The 21615-nt window shown below is 37.4% G+C and overlaps 1 protein-coding gene across 1 annotated transcript in view; it reads right to left on the minus strand.

Annotated features, from left to right (window-relative positions):
- The window catches only part of DNAI3 (dynein axonemal intermediate chain 3), an 87769-nt gene that overhangs the window by 29656 nt on the left and 36498 nt on the right, over nt 1-21615 (minus strand). Inside the window, exons 13-17 of the mRNA XM_070467818.1 lie at nt 19369-19497; nt 16599-16672; nt 13578-13725; nt 11968-12055; nt 1860-1990 (exon numbers count right to left, since the gene is read on the minus strand). Of these exons, the coding sequence (XP_070323919.1) occupies nt 1860-1990; nt 11968-12055; nt 13578-13725; nt 16599-16672; nt 19369-19497 (570 nt within the window). The remainder of the gene's footprint in view (nt 1-1859; nt 1991-11967; nt 12056-13577; nt 13726-16598; nt 16673-19368; nt 19498-21615) is intronic.

Consider the following 21615-nt stretch of genomic DNA (forward strand, 5'->3'; position numbering starts at 1 on the left):
GGTAGGTCAGGTGGTCTGGTATTCCCATCTCTTTCAGAATTTTCCACAGTTTATTGTGATCCACACAGTCAAAAGCTTTGGCATAGTCAATAAAGCAGAAATAGATGTTTTTCTGGAACTGTCTTGCTTTTTCAATGACCCAGTGGATGTTGGCAATTTGATCTCTGGTTCCTCTGCCTTTTCTAAAACCAGTTTGAACATCTGGAAGTTCACGGTTCATGTATTACTGAAGCCTGGATGGAGAATTTTAAGCATTACTTTACTAGCGTGTGAGGTGAGTGCAATTGTGTGGTAGTTTGAGCATTCTTTGGCATTGCCTTTCTTTCGGATTGGAATGAAAACTGATCTTTTCCAGTCCTGTGGCCACTGCTGAGTTTTCCAAATTTGCTGGCATATTGAGTGCAGCACTTTCACAGCATCATCTTTCAGGATTTGAAATAGCTCAACTGGAATTCCATCACCTCCACTAGCTTTGTTCGTAGTGATGCTTTCTAAGGCCCACTTGACTTCACATTCCAGGATGTCTGGCTCTAGGTGAGTGATCACACCATCGTGATTATCTGGGTTGTGAAGATCTTTTTTGTACAGTTCTTTTGTGTATTCTTGCTACCTCTTCTTAATATTTTCTGCTTCTGTTAGGTCCATACCATTTCTGTCCTTTATTGATCCCATCTTTGCATGAAATGTTCCCTTGGTATCTCTGATTTTCTTGAAGAGATCTCTAGTTTTTCCTATTCTATTGTTTTCCTCTATTTCTTTGCATTGATCACTGAGGAAGGCTTTCTTATCTCTCCTATTCTTTGGAACTCTGCATTCAAATGGCTATATCTTTCCTTTTTTCCTTTTCTTTTTGCTTCTCTTCTTTTCACAGCTATTTGTAAGGCCTCCTCAGACAGCCATTTTGCTTTCTTGCATTTCTTTTTCTTGGGGATGGTCTTGATCCCTGTCTCCTCTACAATGTCAGGAAACTCCGTCCATAGTTCATCTTAAAGGTTTTCTTTCTAAAGCTGTCATCTCTGGCTTATAAAACTTCGGTGTGCACAGAGACAAATATTATATGATTCCACTTACATTTGACTACTAAAATAGTCAAATCCATTGAGAAAGTAAGTAGAAATGTAGTTGCCAGGAGCTGGAATCAGTAGGGAATGCAGTTACTGCTTTAACTGGGACAAAACTTTAATTTGGGATAATGAAATAGTTCTCAAAACGAATGGTGGTAAGAGTTACTCAACGATATGAATGTTCTTAGTACCACTGAATGGTACACACAAAAATGGTTAAGATGGTAAATTTCATGTTTATGCATATTTTGTCATTATTGTTACTATGTCCAGTTGCTATTTACCTTTTGAATTGAGTGAGTTTTTCACTCTCATACTAGATTGTACTGGCCTAACAAAGCAATATATTTTCTTAGTAAATCTGAAACACCTAGCATGGTTTTTTCATACAGTATAGGTGTTTGATAAATATTTGCAAGTTGATAATTTATTAGTAAAAAGAGTCATACCTACTTTTATAGTCTTTTATTATTAAAAAGTCATACCTCATTTTATAGACTTTTATTAGTAAAAAGTTATATCTAATTTTATTGACTGCTCACATTTATGAATTTAAAGACATCTAAGAACTTGACAGACTATTCAAATATGAATCTATGAGACATTGAGGTTAAAACTTTTAAATGTAAGCAGGCATATAAAAATATGAAAACAGGATTAATATTGTAAGCTAAAAGTTAGAAGACTAAAATAAGTATTGTAACCCCTCATAAGACAAACATACTATAGAGGCCATAATCATACATTTAAATGTAATTTAAATGCTAATTTTAGAAGCAGGTAATTCCTACTCACCTCTGTTCCCACAAAGAACTTGGTGCAGAAGTCATCTATTGGCTTGAGAATATTGCTCAATGCATTCTCCAGATTCTGGTATGGGTTCATTTCTCCTGCCTTCACTGCTTTGCTCTGGGCTAATATTTTTTCTTTTAGAGACATTTGGATAGAAGAAGCACATATTTACATTGAAAGATCTTCTAAAATATGATTAGTTTATATTCTCTGCCCTTTGTCACACATATCCACCCTACTTCCTCCCCAGTGTGGTGGGCATAAGTCCAAGAATTTTTAGACTTCTAATTTAGCAGTAGAATGCCTTTTTCTTTTTTTTTTTTCATTTATTTTATTAGTTGGAGGCTAATTACTTTACAATATTGTAGTGGTTTTCGCCATACATTGACATGAATCAACCATGGATTTACATGTGTTCCCCATCCTGAACCCCCCTCCCACCTCCCTCTCCATCCCATCCCTCTGGGTCTTCCCAGTGCACCAGGTCCGAGCACTTGTCTCATGCATCCAACCTGGGCTGGTGATCTGTTTCACCCTAGATAATATACATGTTTTGATGCTGTTCTCTCAGATCATCCCACCCTCACCTTCTCCCACAGGGTCCAAAAGTCTGTTCTATACATCTGCGTCTCTTTTTCTGTCTTGCATATAGGGTTATCGTTACCATCTTTCTAAATTCCATATATATGCGTTAGTATACTGTATTGGTATTTATCTTTCTGGCTTACTTCACTCTGTATAATGGGCTCCAGTTTTATCCATCTCATTAGAACTGATTCAAATGTGTTCTTTTTAATGGCTGAGTAATATTCCATTGTGTATATGTACCACAGCTTCCTTATCCATTCATCTGCTGATGGGCATCTAGGTTGCTTCCATGTCCTGGCTATTATAAACAGTGCTGCGATGAACACTGGGGTGCATGTGTCTCTTTCAGATCTGGTTTCCTCGGTTGTATGCTCAGGAGTAGGATTGCTGGGTCATATGGCAGTTCTATTTCCAGTTTTTCAAGGAATCTCCACACTGTTCTCCATAGCGGCTGTACTAGTTTGCATTCCCACCAACAGTGTAAGAGGGTTCCCTTTTCTCCACACCCTCTCCAGCATTTACTGCTTGTAGACTTTTGGACAGCAGCCATTCTGACTGGCATGTAATGGTACCTCATTGTGGTTTTGATTTGCATAGAATGCCTTTTTCAAGCCAAAGTCTATATGGAATCTCTTGCCTGTAAACCTGATCAAAGCTACACTGCTCTGGTTGAAGTGTTTCCTGGGTGGGAAAGGGAAGACTCCTCTGCCCACTTTTCAGGGGCTCTAAAAGTTTCCATGGCACAGTCCAAAAGCCACTTCTACAGTATCTATATCATCTCAGAATTATTGACAGTATACTGGACACAAAATACATCCTCTAGGTTATATAACACCCTTCAATTTTCTCAATAAGAGATATCATTGATATTTCCCTTGAATTAACACCCTTGACAATCTCTAATGAGCAATTCACATCATTTTTATACAGTTGGCCTCATATAGAAATTTTTAAAAATAATTCAAGGTTAGCCTTTTACATGTCAATTTTTTTAACTGCTAAAAACTAAATCCATTTAATGTGTTATTTGTGTTTGTCATAAACACAGCATGTTGAACATTATTTAATGCTGGCCGATTATTTCAGGTTTATTGTTTATGAACATCAGTGATTATACTATACCATAGCTCTCCATGCAAACAGTAAGAGCACAGCTAAACTAAGGGGTGAAATTCAAATGTCATCTGTAACTTTTATATTTTTAAAAGCATCTGATTAATTTTAATTAATCTAAAATTAATAAATGCCATTTTTTTAGATCTTAAATTAATAAATGTTAATTGAAGCTTTCAAAAAGAGAGAAAAGCATGAATGAAAGAGCAAAAATCATTCATTATCACATTTCCCAGAGGTATCATTATTAAAATATTGGTCTATTTTCCTCTATTACTTTTTGGTGATTATATGTAGACAATTTATTTTTTAAGTGGGTTTTCCAGCTTTTCATCCTTCTTTTCTATTCTCTTAAAGATATATCTTGAGAATTTTTCCAAATCACTTATTTTTTAATGTGATATTATATTTCTGGGAGAGATCATAAAGAAATGTAAGCTCACAATACTTTACTCATCACACACACCCTTAATATATCCTCTGGGTTATATCAACCATGGAAAAACCAACAAAAGTATAAATGAAAACTAAATAGGAGAAGAAAACTTCAACTATACTAAAAATACATTTTGCATTTCAAAAACACTTTGCCATAGTTTCAGACAAAAGTAAAAGATAATCATCATGACTTAGTAAGCATAGTCAACCAACACTTCCTTCGTTTGGGATCTGCACACTTTGAGCAATCCTTTTCATACTGGGTAAGACATTAAAAACAAGTACCAAAGTAAGCCAAACGTGGAATCTTTAGCCATATTACATAGTGTCATCAGCATTTCAAGAAATAACTAGACACATTCAACCACATTGCTCTCACTAAAAGATATTATTCACAATGCATTTAGAAAGAGCAAAAAAGGCATTTCATATCTATTTAATACATAAAATTAAAATCATTAAAATATTTATTTCAAATTCTTCACTCTCATTTTTATGTCTGTTTTTCTCTTTTTAAAATAATGTACATAAATATATTACCAGAGTAGAACATACATAAATACATTGTAAATAAATACATGTTCATTGGGAATATGTACTTTAAAAATGTTTCCTGAGATACGTTCGTTAGGTTACTCCTTTCTGCCCATGGATGCTGCCGAGAAAGCATCATTGAAGTCTTTCCCCGCTCCACTGCCATCATGTCTAAATCAGAGTCTCCCAAAGAGCTGAAACAGCTGCGGAAGCTCTTCATCAGAGGATTGAGCTTTGAAACAACTGATGAGGGTCTGAGGAGCCATTCTGAGCAATGGGGAACGCTCACAGACTGTGTGGTAATGAGGGATCCCAACACTAAGTGCTCCAGAGGTTTCGGGTTTGTCACATACGCCGCGGCGGAGGAGGTGAATGGAAGGCCACACAAGGTGGATGGAAGAGTTGTGGAACCAAAGAGGGCCTTCCTAAGAGAGCATTCTCAAAGACCTGGTGCCCACTTACCTGTGAAAAAGGTTTTTATTGCTGGCATTAAAGAAGACACTGAAGAACATCACCTGAGAGATTATTTGAACAGTATGGGAAAATTGAAGTGATTGAAATCATGACTGACCAAGGCAGTGGCAAAAAGAGAGGCTTGGCTTTTGTAACCTTTGATGACCACGACTCCATAGACAAGACTGTCATTCAGAAATACCACACAGTGAATGGCCACAGCTGTGAAGTGAGAAAAGCCCTGTCTAAGCAAGATTCGGCTAGAGCTTCATCCAGCCAGAGAGGTCGAAGTGGTTCTGGAAACCGGTGGCGGTCGCGGAGGTGGGTTGGGTGGGAGTGACAACTTTGGTCGTGGAGGAAACTGCAGTGACCGAGGTGGCTTTGGTGGCAGCCGTGGTGGTGGCGGATATGGCGGCAGTGGGGATGGTTATAATGGATTTGGTAATGATGGAAGCAATTTTGGAGGTGGCAGAAGCTACAATGATTTTGACAATTACAACAATCTTCAAATTTTGGACCCATGAAAGGAGGAAACTTTGGAGGCAGAAGTTCTGGCCCCTATGGTGGTGGAGGCCAATACTTTGCTAAACCACGAAACCAAGGTGGCTATGGTGGTTCCAGCAGCAGCAGTAGCTATGGCAGTGGCGGAAGGTTTTAATTACTGCCAGGAAACAAAGCTTAGCAGGAGAGGAGAGCCAGAGAAGTGACAGGGAAGCTACAGGTTACAAGAGATGTGTGAACTCAGCCAAGCACAGTGGTGGCAGGGCCTAGCTGCTACAAAGAAGACATGTTTTAGACAATACTCATGGGCAAAAACTCAAAGACTGTACTTGTGACTAATTGTATAGCAGGTTATTTTAGTTTCTGTTCTGTGGAAAGTATAAACCATTCAAACGAAAGGTTTTAATGTAGATTTTTTTTTTTTTTGCACCCATGCTGTTGATTTCTAAATATAACAGTCTGATCATGATGTAGAATAAATGTCTTTTCTTTTTTTTTTTTTTTTTAATGTGCTGTGTAAAGTTAGTCTACTATGAAGCCATTTTGGTAAACTACCCCAACAGTGTGAAATTAGAATTCCTTCAGGGTGACGCCAGGTTCCATTTGAAATTTATTTACAACCTGCTTTGGTGAAGAAGCTATTGTCTTCAGAACCTTGGTGTAGTTGAACTGACAGTTACTGTGTTGTGACCTGGAGTTCACCATTTAAAGGGTCACCCAAGCAAAGTCATGGAGGGTTTTTTTTTTTTTTTTTTGGTTATTAATGATTGTTGGCAAATCCTATGCAATATATCTAAATTGAATTATAGTACCAGTTAAAGTTATAGATGGGAATGAAGCTTGTGTATCATCCATTATCATGTGTAATCAATAAAAGATTTAATACCCTCAAAAAAAAAAAATGTTTCCTGAGGGAGGGCTCCCCTGGTCTAACAAAGGGACCAAGTGCCTCATCCAAGGGTCACTGCTGATAATGCAAAGGCAAGGGAAATGTGTGAAAAGGAAAAGGCATTGTGGACAGATTTAGTTATCCTCTGTGAGAGACTGGGCATGGGGCCTGAGGAGAGAGGCAGGGATGACGCATGTGATGAGCTCTATTCCAGATGCACTGATGCTGTATGGGTAGGGTGGGTTCAGTATAAAGAGACAGTGAGAGACAAGATTTAAGGATTCTCAGCACAGGTGAGGAGTACTCTATGTTATCAAAAGGGGAGTGTGCAACAGGGAAAACACACAGCTGAAGTTACAACTTGGGGTAAATTCCTGATGGGAGGGCAGCCAGGTGAGATGGAGCCAGGAAAAAGATCAGAGGAGGGAAACTAAAGAGGGATCAGGAAAATCTCAGAATCCAAGCTGGGAGCTCCAAGAAGACGGGCTTAGTCAATAGTGTTTGGTGTGATGGTCAAAGAGGATGAGGCCTGAGGAAAATGTTATCATCAGCTGCATTTATTCAGACTTGCCTGGAATAACTTGAATATGTATTGAATTCAAATCATCCACATAGGTCATGAATTTTCCATCAGCAGTTGCTAATAGTTGCTAACATTTACTGAGTGCTGACTACATATCAGGCACTAAGCTGTGTGCACTAAACCATATCATTCCATTATCACAATAACTCCCAAGGTGCTGAAGTGTTAATCCTCCTTCAAGGGTGAGTAAACTGAGGGTCAGAGAGATTAAGTAGCTTGCCCAAGGTCTCACAGATGGTAGCTAATGCTGACTGTGAGTTGGTGATAGGCAGTTCTTACAGCTTACATGTATTAGCTCATTTTATCTTCATAGCACTCTAGGAGGTAGTTACTGCTATTATTTACTCTCCTTATTTTAATCTCTCTCCTTTCAAACACATGGGGGGGGAAAAGGCACAGAGAGATCTGTTCAAATAATAAATTGTGGCTTTTGGATTTAAACCCAGCCTCCAAAATCCACATCCTATTGCTTATAAGAATATAAAGACAGCACCTCAAAAAGCTCTGAAAAATTACTCCCAAAGAGGCAGGGGGGAAAAGTGACTGTATATGTGATTTTGGTGAAAAGGGAATATATGCAATTAAGCACATATTTTTCCGGAAGGTTTCTACTAGTCCTGTGAAGCTTTTGGTATCATGAGGAATTGTCATCACCATGAAGGACTTTAGTGCTTTTCTTGATAAGAGGAGATAACAACAATTGGGCTCATAAAATTGGCTCCTGAAAAAATCTCTCTGAAGATCACTATTTGTTAAAAGAACACTAGAAAAAATTTACCATGAAAGAAATGGATAGAAAGGACAAAGTGAGTAAGATTCACAGAGTTGCTTTCAAAGAAAATTCAAGAGAATCTCTAGATAAACTAAAAGATTAAGGCAAGTTAGTTGCTTTGAAATCAGCATTGTCTTATACTTAATATACATTCAAAATTATAATTTTAAAAAAGAATCCCCATTCACAATAGCAAGAGAAGTTTTAAGAAACATAGAAAGAATTCTTTTTTTAAGAAAGGAGATTCAGACTGATTGCAAAAATTAAAAACCCTTACCAAAAAGTCACTATTTAGAAGAGCACTGACTTTTCTGGCTCTAACATGGCAGGCCCGTGGCCACCAGATGGCAACAGAGTAGCAGACACAAACTGAAGGAGTACTCAGGAAAATGATGGTAAAACAGCGTGAACCTAACAGAACAAGCAAAATGTGACAGAGAAGCCTATGAGTGTGTTCTAGGCGGCAGGTCCAAATCTGGCCAGAGTAGGTGGATAGACGGCAGTGAGTGCAAGGAAGATCTCAGAATACCATAGTTAGATCTCCAACTCCTGAAAGGTGACCGGCGACAGGAGTCAGGACATGGTCATACCTTTAGAGATAAGAGGCATATGTTAGAAAGATCCAGGGGATCACCAAGTGAAAGTTAAGTCTTTTTCTGATTTACGGTTCTGTTAACATATCAACTTAATACAGGTAAGAGGACATGGCCAACTATAGTCTCAGGTGAGAATTAAAAACATATGTCCATATCTCCTTTCTGAGCTGATTTAGTCAAATATGCCTTTTTCTAAGAAATCCCCAAGGGCCCTAAGTATGTGTTAGACAGATCCAGGGGATCAAGTGAAAGACTTAACTTGGTGATCCCCTGGATCTTTCTAACACATGCCTCTTACCTCTAAAGGCACTACTATGACTGTGTCCTGCCTCCTGTCACTGGTCAGCTGTCAGGAGCTGGAGATCTAACTACGGTATCTGAAAGTCAAACACGACTGAGTGATTTGGGCTTCCCTGGTGGCTCAGTCGGTGAGGAGTCTGCCTACAACACAGGAGACCTGGGTTTGATCCCTGGGTCAGGAAGATCCCCTGGAGAAGGAAATGGCAACCCACTCCAGTATTCTTGCCTGGAAAATCCCATGGATAGAAGAGCCTGGTAGGCTGCAGTTCATGGGATCATAAGTCAGACACAACTTAGTGACTCAACCAAAAAAATCTCAACAAAATGATTTTGTCTGGAAAGAGAACATTCATTTGATAAAGCTCCTGTTTGATGGCATTTGGGGCATGATTCAAGTTTTATTTTATATAGACCCTTCCTTAAGCAGATGCAGATATGCATTTGTCATTTATTTTAGTGTATGTTCCACCAGAATGTAAGCTCCTTGAAAGTAGGGACTTGTCTATGCACAGATATATCCTTGGACACTGGCACTTTATAGGAATTTAATAAATGTTTTGAATAGACACAGATATGAAGATAATAACAATGAGAAAATTATCCTTTAAGAGTTAAAGGATGATAGTATTTCTAAATAATGCTGTTACCACATTGAGCTTTATGTGCCCATTCCCTATTGTTAGCTGTGCCTACACTAAAATGAAATATGCTATTCTCTAAGGAAAAAAAGGTTTCTGTCTCCTGAGATGATAACATATTTAGGCAATCTTCAGAAAGAAAGTCTAATGTAAAGAAATGAAGGATCAATAGAAATTATACTCACTTGAATGTTAAAGTTACAACTCATCTGTTTTTTTTTTTTAAAGTAAGTAGTCATATCTCATAATGCATTTTAAAAAGTACACTTTAGAAGACCTCTGCTTTGGGTCAAGAAGGAGCATAAATTAGCTTTATTAAAATTAAAAACTTCTGCTTTTCAAAGGAAATGTTAGGAGAATAACAACAAGTTATTAGAGTATAAATCACAGGCTGGGAGAAAATATTTGCAAATCATGTATTTGATAAAGGACTAGTTTGCAGATTATATTAGGAACTCATAAGGCTCAATAATAAGAAATCAAACAATACAACTGAAAAATTGACAGTTTGGACACTTCCCCAGAGAAGGTATACAGACAGGTGGCAAATAAATACATGAAAATATGGTCAACATCTTTAAGATAAAGACTAAGATATCAATAACATATTTTAGTATTCTTGCCTGGAAAATTCCATGGGCAGAGGAGCCTAGCGGGCTACAGACCATGGGGTTGCAAAGAGTTGGACACAACTGAGTTGGCAAAGAACACACACACACCATATTTCAGAATGATTAAATTAAAAGGACCAATCACACCAACTGTTTGTGAGGATGTAGGAGAACAGGAAACTCATATACTGCCAGGGGGAAATGTAAAAGGGTACAAGTACTTTGGAAAACACTGGTGGTTTATTTAAAAGTTAAACATACATCTGCCATATGATCTAATCAGTCCATTCCTAGATATTTACCCAAGACAAATGAAAGCATATGTCCATACAAAGACTTGTATATGAACATTCACAGAAGCTTTATTTATGTCCTAGCTGAAAACAAGCCAAATGCCCATCAACAGTGGAATGAATAAACATCTGTGGTATATCCATGCAATGAAATACTACTCTGGAATAAAAAGGAATAAACTACTGATATGCACAACAACATGGATGAATCCCCAACTACTGAGCTGATTGTGAGAAGACAGACCCGAAAAGTATAACTGTGTGATTTACATAAAACTCTAGAAAATGCAAACTCTTAGTGACGTAAAGCAGATTGGTGGTGGCTTGGGAGTGGAGGTGGGAGAGGTCCTGGAGGAAGGGATTGCAAAGAGTCCCTACAGGAGTTAACTTTTGGAAGTGATGGTTAAGCTCATTATCTTGATTACAATGATGGTTTCACGGGTTTTTAATATTTCAGAATATATCAGATTTTATGCACATTTTAACACGTGCATTTTATTGTATGTTGACTACACCTCAATAAAGTGGTTAAAAGGAAAAAAAGCCCCCACTTTAAAGGCCATAATCGTACCCTTACTATAAACTGGATAAAAGAACTAATACCCTGATGATCATCTTTTTTTTCATTAGGTTAAAAAAATAAGACTAGGACATCAATAACTTTTTACAAGTTACAGTCTTGGTTTCCTTAATTTTACATTGATAATGATAACTCCCAGCTTGTAGGACTGTTCTGATTACTAGTGTCTATTTTACTCACCATTGCACTCCCAGGGCCTAGCATAAAATAAACACTTCATAAATATCTGTTACATGAATAAAAGCATGTGTAATTTTAGTACAGTATCTGACCCATGGCTGGAATTCAACACATAGGAACCAAGAATGGAATACAGAGAAGAGCTGGAGGACGGAGCTCTCCTTGCTCACCCTCTGCAATGAAGGAGGCCCGGATACATAAAACACATGCAATGTGTTAATATTGCTTTGAAATGTCTCTAAAAATTCTGTGATTCCATTTTTTTATTTTCAGCATGAGGTACTGGGTTGTTTCTATGAAAAATACACCTTCAAGGTGAATTTTGCCCAAGCTTGATATTAGTTATTTGATATGTTTGTCTTCTGTGTCTTATTACTTAACACTGAACAATTTATAAATGTAAATCTTTTTGATAAGGCAAATGTTTGGAAAATACTTCAGATGCTAGTGATTCCAGTATACTTTCATTATACATTGCTCTACAGGTGGGATATTAATCCATACCTTTAAGTTTTGACAGCTTACAAGCATACCCTTCAATTACTTCCAAAAGGGCATACAGGTTGAGATATATTTAAAAATCAATTATTCTTTCTTTACTCAGTTTTATTATGGTGCTGTATAAACACTAATTTTTTCTATTCTGATTGAGAATGGTAGTTTGTTTCTGAGTACTTCATAATTTAGTTTGCTGGACTTGAGATGCATTCCATTCTGTAGAATTATTCTTTGAGCACATACATATTCATTAAGTGATCTTCATTAAATTTTTTAGTATAATGAGCTTTCAAAAATATATGAATGTGCTCAATAACTATGAAACTGGGCTGAACTGAGCTCTGCCAAGGCTTTTGGTGTATAGGGGCAGTCTTAATGTGCTTGCTGTAACTGTCACAGCCATTGTAAATTCCATACTGGACGGCTGGCTTTTCTGTATTGTTTTAACAAATTAGACTATCCCAGCAAGTAGTCACCTTAGACATAAGAAACCACTAACTCTGGAATCTTATTAAATGCCTTTATAATAAGCAAAGGCAGTTACCTTGTGCTTTGTAAAGGAGATTGTCTTCGCTCAGGCTTAACTTGGTTGGGCAGTGGTCTAAAGTTGTTTCACCTTTAGACAGCCTTATCTTTTGAGAGAACATATACGAATGATTATTACCTTAAACTGTCCATGGCTGATTTATTCTTGCCTTTCCCTCTTATATATATATATATATCCTTAAACTGTCCTTAAACTGTCCATGGCTGATTTATTCTTGCCTTTCCCTCTTATATATATATATCCTTAAACTGTCCTTAAACTGTCCATGGCTGGTTTATTCTTGCCTTTCCCTCTTATATATATATATCCTTAAACTGTCCTTAAACTGTCCATGGCTGGTTTATTCTTGCCTTTCTCTCTGTCCCCACATGGCTATGTCCCTACTTCCCTCTCTTCCTCCCTTCTCCATTCTTCCTCAGAGTCTGGTTGCTTTTCCCCACAGAAAGCACCTAAACCACAGTTTCTAAAACCAGGCTACTGAGGGGAGCTTGTCTGGGGGCTCATTTCCAAACCCCAAAGTCTCATATGTTGTTAAATTTCTCAAACTGTTTTGTCTTCGATTTCATAATATCTTATTATTGGTTTTAATATAAAATAATGGCCTGTTTCCCTGTTCCCTAAATCTTTCAGTTAAAGAAAGCTCTGAACAGTTGTGCAGGGACCTTGCACCTCACTGGAACTGTCAAGTCCCTTCAGGGACATACGAGCCCTTGAGTTCCGGCAGTGGCCCGGGTCTGCTCCGGAATGGGAAACCATCACACACAACGTTTTCCCCCATGGCTCCCTCCCCACTTTTCTCCATTAGAAATTTTGTCCACATGCTATACAACTAGTCTCAGGTGAATTTTGTTTACTTGTTCCTTTTAAAACTATCTACAGATCTATAAATTCTGCCCAGAAAATTTCTAATCCTCTAATTTCTAATCCTAGTTACTTCATGAATATTCTCACCCCTCTGTGCTTTCCCTTCTACTGGGAACAAATGCATGAAATCAAAGGAAAATAAAAATATTAAATTTGGAAATAGACATTTCAAAGAAAAAAAGCCTTCAATGTCAGAAGTTTATTCATATTTCTCACATACATCTCATTCACGGCCCGACTTTTCTTAAATTAAAATTACTTTTCTTCAAGCTCTGCCATTGAAGACAACTACAATTAATTCTTCTTTCAGCTACCGTCAGTTTTATTTCATCATAGGTGTTGTGATACACTTCTACTGTTGATGGGTAAAACATGTAGAATTTTGGCTATAAGACAGCTAAAATAAGCTTTTCTGGGCTAACCTAAGAGCTCACTAATTTTTAAGCAACTGCTATGTAATAATGAGTAATTGTTAAAAAAAACATTGGTAAGTTGCTGCTTCCTTATACATGAACAAATATTCATCTGTGATTTCTGTCTTGACCTAGACAGACATTATAATACCTCTCAATGAAAGAATTTATCGGTTGAATGAATACATGAGTTGTAATGTCCTGTGTTAATCTGAGCTGCTCTACTTTTAAAGTGTGTATATGTATAAATATAAATATATGTATATCTATGCATGTAAACTATATAGTGTATATAAGCAAATAAAATGGACTAAATCCCATGTTACTTACCTTTGAGAGAGGTTTCCAGCTGAGATCTAGATGCAAAAAAGTAGATGGTATATCAAAAGGAATTTCAATACTTTCTTCTTTCTTTTTCTCTGCCTGTGGTTGAGGGGTTACGGCTTTCTGTGGTCTGATATCCCAAAAGCATATTGTGCTTTAAAAAAAGTTTACAGTTTATTTTTTAACTAAGTACAAAGAAAAGGTATAACCTCAAGACTACCATTCTCGCTGCTATACATTAACATTGTGATTATGGTATATGTGATATCTCCAAAATTAAGATTTTAATGAAATGGGACTATTTTGCATTTCATATTTTAGAGAATTATAAAGTTTATAGGATTATTTAATGATTTTGCTAGTATTGAGACTAATATTATCATACATGGCAATTGAATTTGGCAACTGACAATCTTTTGTGATATAATCTTTTTTGAAAAAACTTAACAATTTTATTGAAATATAACTCATATGCCACAAAATCCACCCACTTATAGTACACTTAAAGTGCGTCCCTGATGGCTCAGTGGTAAAGAATCTGCCTATAATGCAAGAGATGTGGGTTTGATCCCTGGGTGGGGAAGATTCCCTGGAGAAGGGAATGGCAACCCACTCTAGTATTCTTGTCTGGAGAATCCAAAGTGGGCTATAGTCCATGGGGTCGCAAGGAGTTGGACACGACTGAGTGACTAATACTTTCACTTCACTTTCTTTCACTTAAAGTATAGAATTAAGTGGTTTTTAATACATTCATTGAATTGTGCAAAACATTACCAATAGAAGATTTCATATCACCTCTCCCCCAAGAATTTGTGTACAGATTACCAGTCATTCCCCATTTCCTTCAGTCCCTCCCACCAGCCCTGAGCAACCACTAATCTACTCACTGTCTCTACAAATTTGTCTATTTTGGACGTTTCATATAAATGGAATCATACAATATGTAGTCTTTTGTGACTGACTTATTTCACTTAGCATGTTTTTGAAGGTCATTCATGTTGTAGTATATATCAGTATATCATTCCTTTTTATTGTCAAATAATATTCCATTGTATAACTATCCTACACTTTATTTACCCCTTCATCATTTGATGGACTGACGAATGAATAAATGAAACTGGGTTACTTCCCCTTTTTGCTATTATGAATAATCCTTCTATGAACATTTGTTGATAAGTTTTGTGTGGGTGTAGGTTTTCATCTCTCCTGGATATATATTAAGGACTTGAATTGCTGAGTTACATGGTTGCATCTATGTTTAATCTTCTGAGGAAATGTTAAGATTGTTTTCCAAAACAACTGAATCATTTTTGAGAATTCCAATTTCTCTACATCATCACCAAATGTATTATTTCTTTTGTCTTGAAGATCCCAATTTCTCTCCATTCTCAACAACACTTACTATTTTTTGGTCTTGTTATTTTGGCTATCTAATGTGTGTGAAGTGGTATCTAATCAAAAGTGATTCTGATTTGCTCTTCCTTTGTTGGTGTAATATCTAGGGAATCATTACCTAATACAAGGCCATAAACACTTATATTTATGTGTGTCCATGTTTTCTTCTAAGAGCTGTTTAGTTTTAACTCTTACATTTAGCTCTTTATTTCATTTTCAATTAATTTTGTATAGAGTGTGAGGTAATTCTTTTGCACGTGAATAGCTATTTGTCCTAGCACCATTTGTTGAAACACTATTTTTCTCCACTAAATTGCCTTGGTACCCTTGTTGAAAATCAGTTAATCACAGATGTATGGGTTTATTTCTGGGTTTATCTCTTCTCTGAATCCTGAACAGTGATACAATGGTTGGACCAATCCCATCAGATGGAAGAGGTTGGCCATTCATTCTGGCTATTCACTATATACATAGTGAGCTATAGATAGATGATATATTTCCTTCAAAGTCTCATTTCCTCAGTCCGTAAGTATTTTTTCAGGGTTATTGACAATATAAAAAGAGTTAACCTGCTAAAGCATGTATTACAGTATTGGCATAAACTTCCAATAAATTAATTTTGTCCACTTAAGGTAACTATAGTCAATTTCTGTTTCTTGTAATCACAGAAACTTACCCAATACATGCACAAAGGATTAATTAATTAAAGTTATTTATACCTTCATCTGCCATTTCACAGCTGCTTCTGCTGCTGCTAAGTCACTTCAGTCATGTCCGACTCTGTGTGACCCCGTAGACAGCAGCCCACCAGGCTCCCCCGTCCCTGGGATTCTCCAGGCAAGAACGCTGGAGTGTGTTGCTATTTCCTTCTCCAATGCATAAAAGTGAAAAGTGAAAGTGAAGTCGCTCAGTCATGTTCGACCCTCAGCGACCCCATGGACTGCAGCCCACCAGGCTCCTCCGTCCACGGGATTTTCCAGGCAAGAGCACTGGAGTGGGCTGCCATTGCCTTCTCCGGCTTCTGCTGCAATCAGTGCCTAAAGCTTAAGGTGTTGTGATTTCTACGGGGGTCAAAGCTATTTGGAATTGTAAAGTTTTGCTAGTATCTGGATGTAGATAATACTATTCCCATTCATATGTCCTACTTCATTATTAATTTTATAAATTGAGGGATACAAGTTTAAAAATAAACATTCTTCAACATAGTCACTGACTTATTTATAAAAATACTTGTAATAAATATACAATAAAAGATGCAAGACTCTTCCACCTTCTAAAAGAAACTTTCCCAATTAAATGTTGTCATCTTCATAATTGTGAGATAAAATTGAATATAAACAAACATTGCAAAAGTACAAGTATGGGACTATGAAGAACCAGAATAATTATGGATGTTTATACAGTATTACCAACCATGAAATCTAGTTCATTCTTCTTTTTACAATATATCCATATTAAAAAAAAGATTTTTTTAATACCAGCAACAATGTAAAATTCTGTCCTCTAATTAATTAGGCTTAATTGCTGCAACAAAGATTATTTAAGGAACAGAAGAGCACAACAATCTTATAAGCATCAGATAAAAAATATATTGTTTGAAAACAAATAGGTAATGATTAAAATAAGACATACCAGTCTGCCGAACAAGTGACAAGTTGACAGGATATTCCACTTCGATTTTCAAAGACATTTCCCAATCTGTTAATCTATTTTTAAAAATGCTAGAAATAAGTTCTGTGTACCTAGAACAGTGACGACTTTTTTCTCAAAGCTTTTTACGTTAAAATTTTTTCTTCTTTAACATTTTTTAAAAGAACATAAAACAAACACAGAATTTGGAAACTGGAAGGTTTTGAAATCAAGTATAATTCTGACATACATCTTTTGCAGTCCTTTTTCACAGAAACATTTTTACATTTTAAAATTAGTTTTAATTAGTATGAACATAAATTTCTATCCTAAGATTTTTCAGTTACTGCACTTTTAAAACTTACCTATGTAGTCATAAACCATTCTGGTTTTTAATATATAGATAATGTGCTATAACCTCATTACTATTATTATTAGAAATACATTAGAAATGCAAAATGTAATAGAAAAATAGAAACGCATTCTGTTTTTCACTGCTAATTATGGAGCTGAACATAGGTGCTTTTATGAGATTGTTAAGCAGGTAAGATCAATAGATAAGAGGCTTGGTGTTAAATTAGACACAGCATGCAGTGAATGCTGGGCACCTACATTCTTTCAGTAACTAGTGGCACAACTCTGCTAGCACACAGAGGAGTCCAAGGAGGGTTAGTGGCTCCTTAGAATCCTGAAGGTCCACGTTTCCAACCAGCCAGCTCTCAAAGGAGGTGAAAGATTTTTTGTGGCAACCTATGACAGCGCTACTCTCAAGTCAACAGGAAAAATGACTTTTACCAATACCCTACCTACCCAATAGAACTGATGAGCAAAACGGCAAAGGTGGAGGGTTCCAGCAGCAAATAAACAGTAAAAGTAGGGGTGGGAGAAGAATACAGGGGCTGCAGTGGTAAGACCTGTTGGCGTCACAGGAGCGAGGACCCTGGACACCTGCTGACTCTGCTGTGGCCTTAGCCCAGTCAGCTTCAGTTACAGCTGTTACCTTCCACTGTGATTGAAAAACAATCAGGAACCCATGTTTCCTTTCCCTCTAATAAGGCTTCCTGGAGAAGGCAATGGCACCCCACTCCAGCACTCTTGCCTGGAAAATCCCATGGACGGAGGAGCCTGGTAGGCTGCAGTCCCTGGGGTCGCTAAGAGTCGGACACGACTGAGCGTGTGTCACTTTTCACTTTCATGCATTGGAGAAGGAAATGGCAACCCACTCCAGTGTTCTTGCCTGGAGAATCCCAGGGATGGGGGAGCCTGGTGGGCTGCCGTCTATGGAGTTTCATAGAGTCGGACACGACTGAAGTGATTTAGCAATAAGGCTTCCCTCTTATAGGAAGCTCAACACTCCAGACTCGCACTTACTCTGGCGCTTTATGCGTTAATAACTGGGAAAACAAAATCATATTATGAAAGTTTGGGAAATAGAAGTTTTTAAAATCAAATATAGTTCTACCTTATATCCTTTTCCAATCTTTTTCATGGATACACTTTGACATTATTTGTCAAGATATGCATGTGACTGTGTATCTTTGGACACAAATTGGATTATTTCTTTGTATAAATTTCCCAAATTTTGTATTAATGGTCAAAAACTTTGAAAATGTGAATGATTTAAGAACCACATTGGCTAATTGTATTCTAAAACTTTTATGTTGTTACCAGTAATGTTAGAGTTTATTGATTTCACCATTTCATCCTTTCTAACACAAGATAATAATTGAAAGTCTCACGTAAGAATTAAATAGGTCCAAAATAATACATTAGTTTTGCTTTATGATTAATTTCTTTGATTATTAGAAAGTCTGAATGATTTTCCTGTTTATCTGCTAATTGTTTTTCAGTATATGTCTTTAGCTTATTTACTGGAAAATTTCTATTTACCATATTTGGGGCAAATGTTTTTCTTCATTTTGCTACTTGTTCTTTATTTTTTAATTTAAAAATTTACATGTGCATATTTTAAATTTCTTTCAATATTATTTAGCTTAGAAAACTGTAGAATCCAGGATTATGATATTCTAATTCATTGTATTTATTTTGGCTCATTAGAACTTTCAAAAGTAATTGTATTTTTGCATAATCCACTTGAATACCCTGAAGGGCTAATCACCCTTCTTAACTCTAAGTTTTTAGAATCTTCAATATTCTTATCTTTTAATTTTTCAAAGTACATAGTAGACCCCTAGTTCCTTGAGGGAAACATTTGGGAGGTTTATTAGTTTTCAAATTCACAAACACCAGACTTTGCAGGTAAAGCACAGAACTACAAAGTGAAACTGCAGCACAAATGCTGGGCAGTCAGCCGGGCTCACTCACGGCACAAGCGTCTAGAGTTTTCACCTATCAGCCTCACGATGCACTCAATTCAAGACCACCTTGCAAAGTGACTCATTATCACATGTCACAGATCTTCAGAGTTGTCTGCTCTAAACAGCTAAAATCATAAAATTTAAATTCACAAAGGTGTAAAATATTTGTTTCTATTTTTACAACCTTCATTTTCTCCACTATTGTATTATATCAGTGTTGACACTACCTACATTTTTTAGTGGCTTATAAACCATGGAAGTTGAAACCCTGGCCTTCTTCTCACCCCCAAGTCAGATCTTGGTTTGTCAACAGTGACACAGGGTGTGATGTTTAGTTCCTGGTAATTCACAATTTAAATGCAGATAAATTGTTTACTTGAAACATCCTCTTTGAATAAAAATGTTCAAAAACCTACAAGTCAGCAGGAGAAAAGTTTGAAGTCATCAAGACTCACCTCAAATGTATCAGGCAGCCAATGTATATCTGTAATTACTTTCCTATGTCCACTTTCTATTGAGGAAACTGCACAGTGTCTGATATACATTTCTTCTTTATTACTCTCTGGTTCAAGGAGGAACATAGGCTGTAAAATGTTACATGAAAGTTATGTACTAATTTCAGAGAGCTGATGAAGGAACTCATACTTGATGTATCATTCCAATTAAAATCAATAATTTGAAGAAATACCAGTTCAAGGAAAAACATAAATTAGTATTTCTCTGTATTATATAGTTAGGTAATTAGATTATCTTTTTCTGCTTCAGTTCCCAGGGAGCTTTCCCAGGCAAAAATATTGGAGCGGGCAGTGGAAGTGATGCTCTGTGATGTTCTAGAAGAAAGCCTGAAGTAGTCATGTGAAGACACCACTAGGACACGCCATGTGGAGGTGCGCCTCGACCAGTCAACTGCCTAGGGAAGTCTGGGTCAAAAGCCAGCATCGCCCCGCCCCTCAAGTAAGTGAGTGAACATGCCTTCGGATGATCCCACCCCAAGTTATCAAGTAACCCCCTTCTTCAAGATGCCAGTCTCCCCAGATAAGGCACCAAAGAGAGTGGAACATAAACAAGCCAACCCATTAAGCCCATTCTAAAAGCCTACCCACTGAATCCATGAGCATAATCAAGGGTTGTTTTAAAGTGCACATACACACACACAAAAGAATACTGTAGCAGTTTGCCATTTCCTACTCCAGGAGATTTTTCCAACCCAGGGATCATCTCTGGCATCTCCTGCATTGGCAGGTGGGTTCTTTACCACTGCCCTACCTGGGAAGCCCCTAATTAGATTATCTTCTTTCCACTTCAGTTTAGTCTAAGATTTTACCTCTAAACTTTTTACAAGAATGACTGACCCATACCCAAAAGAACCAATGAGACTCCATTTTTGAAGGAGTATTTTTTTTTAAGTGCACACAAGACCACATCCCATGGTTTCTTGGTTGGAGATCCATGATGCTCAGGTTGAAGGACTGGGGATGGGAATGTACAAATGGTAGGTGAGTACTGAGCTGGGACCTAAGGCATCTCTTCCCAGACCTCTTGGCAGAATCCACGGCTTCACAGGTCAGAGCATATTATTACCAGAAAGGATTGTAACTCATTTTATATGCAAGAAAATCAATGCTTGGGGGTATTTGGGGTTAGGGGAACATACCCAAACTCGTGAAACTGTGATCTAGAGCCTGGATACGTGGAGTTTCTCTCCAGTGCTTTTTCAACAGCATCACTTTAGAGAACCCCTTGGCTCCTTTATTTAACAACAGTGACCACAAAAAAGAACTCCTGGGATAGACAGTACAATCTGTTGTGTGGTGTTTTTAATCAAGGGCCTCAGTTCAGTTCAGTTGCTCAGTCATGTCTGACTCTTTGCAACCCATCAACTGCAGCATGCCAGGCTTCCTTGTCCATCACCAGCTTCTGGAACTTACTCAAACTCATGTCCATAGAGTTGGTGATGCCATCCAACCATCTAATCCTCTGTCATCCCCTCCTCCTCCCACCTTCAATCTTTCCCAACATCAGGGTCTCTTACAGTGAGTCAGTTCTTCGCATCAGGTGGCCAAAGTATTGGAGTTTCAGCTTCAACATCAGTCCTTCCAATGAATACTCAAGACTGATTCCCTTTAGGATGGACTGGCTGGATCTCCTTGCAGTCCAAGGGACTCTCAAGAGTCTTTTCCAACTCTACAGTTGAAAAACATCAATTGTTCTGTGCTCAGCTTTCTTTAGAGTCTAACTCTCACATCCATATCAGAGAAGGAAATGGCAACCCACTTCAGTGTTCTTGCCTGCAGAATCCCAGAGACAGCGGAGCCTGGTAGACTGCTGTCTATGGAGTCGCACAGAGTCGGACACAACTGATGCGACTTAGCAGCAGCAGCAGCTCACATCCATACATGACTACTGGAAAAACCATAGCCTTGACTAGAGGGACCTTTGTTGACAAAGTAATGTCTCTGCTTTTTAATATGCTATCTAGGTTGGTCATAACTTTTCTTCCAAGAAGTAAGCATTTTTTAATTTCACGGCTGTAATCACCATCTGCAATGATTTTGGAACCCCCCAAAAATTAAGTCTGTCACTGTTTCCATTGTTTCCCCATCTATTTGCCATGAAATGAGAAGACTCTTGAGAGTCCCTTGGACTGCAAGGAGATCCAACCAGTCCATCCTGAAAGAGATAAGTCCTGGGTGTTCATTGGA

Source organism: Odocoileus virginianus, chromosome 5 (assembly GCF_023699985.2).
Source record: "Odocoileus virginianus isolate 20LAN1187 ecotype Illinois chromosome 5, Ovbor_1.2, whole genome shotgun sequence".
NCBI lineage: Eukaryota > Metazoa > Chordata > Mammalia > Artiodactyla > Cervidae > Odocoileus > Odocoileus virginianus.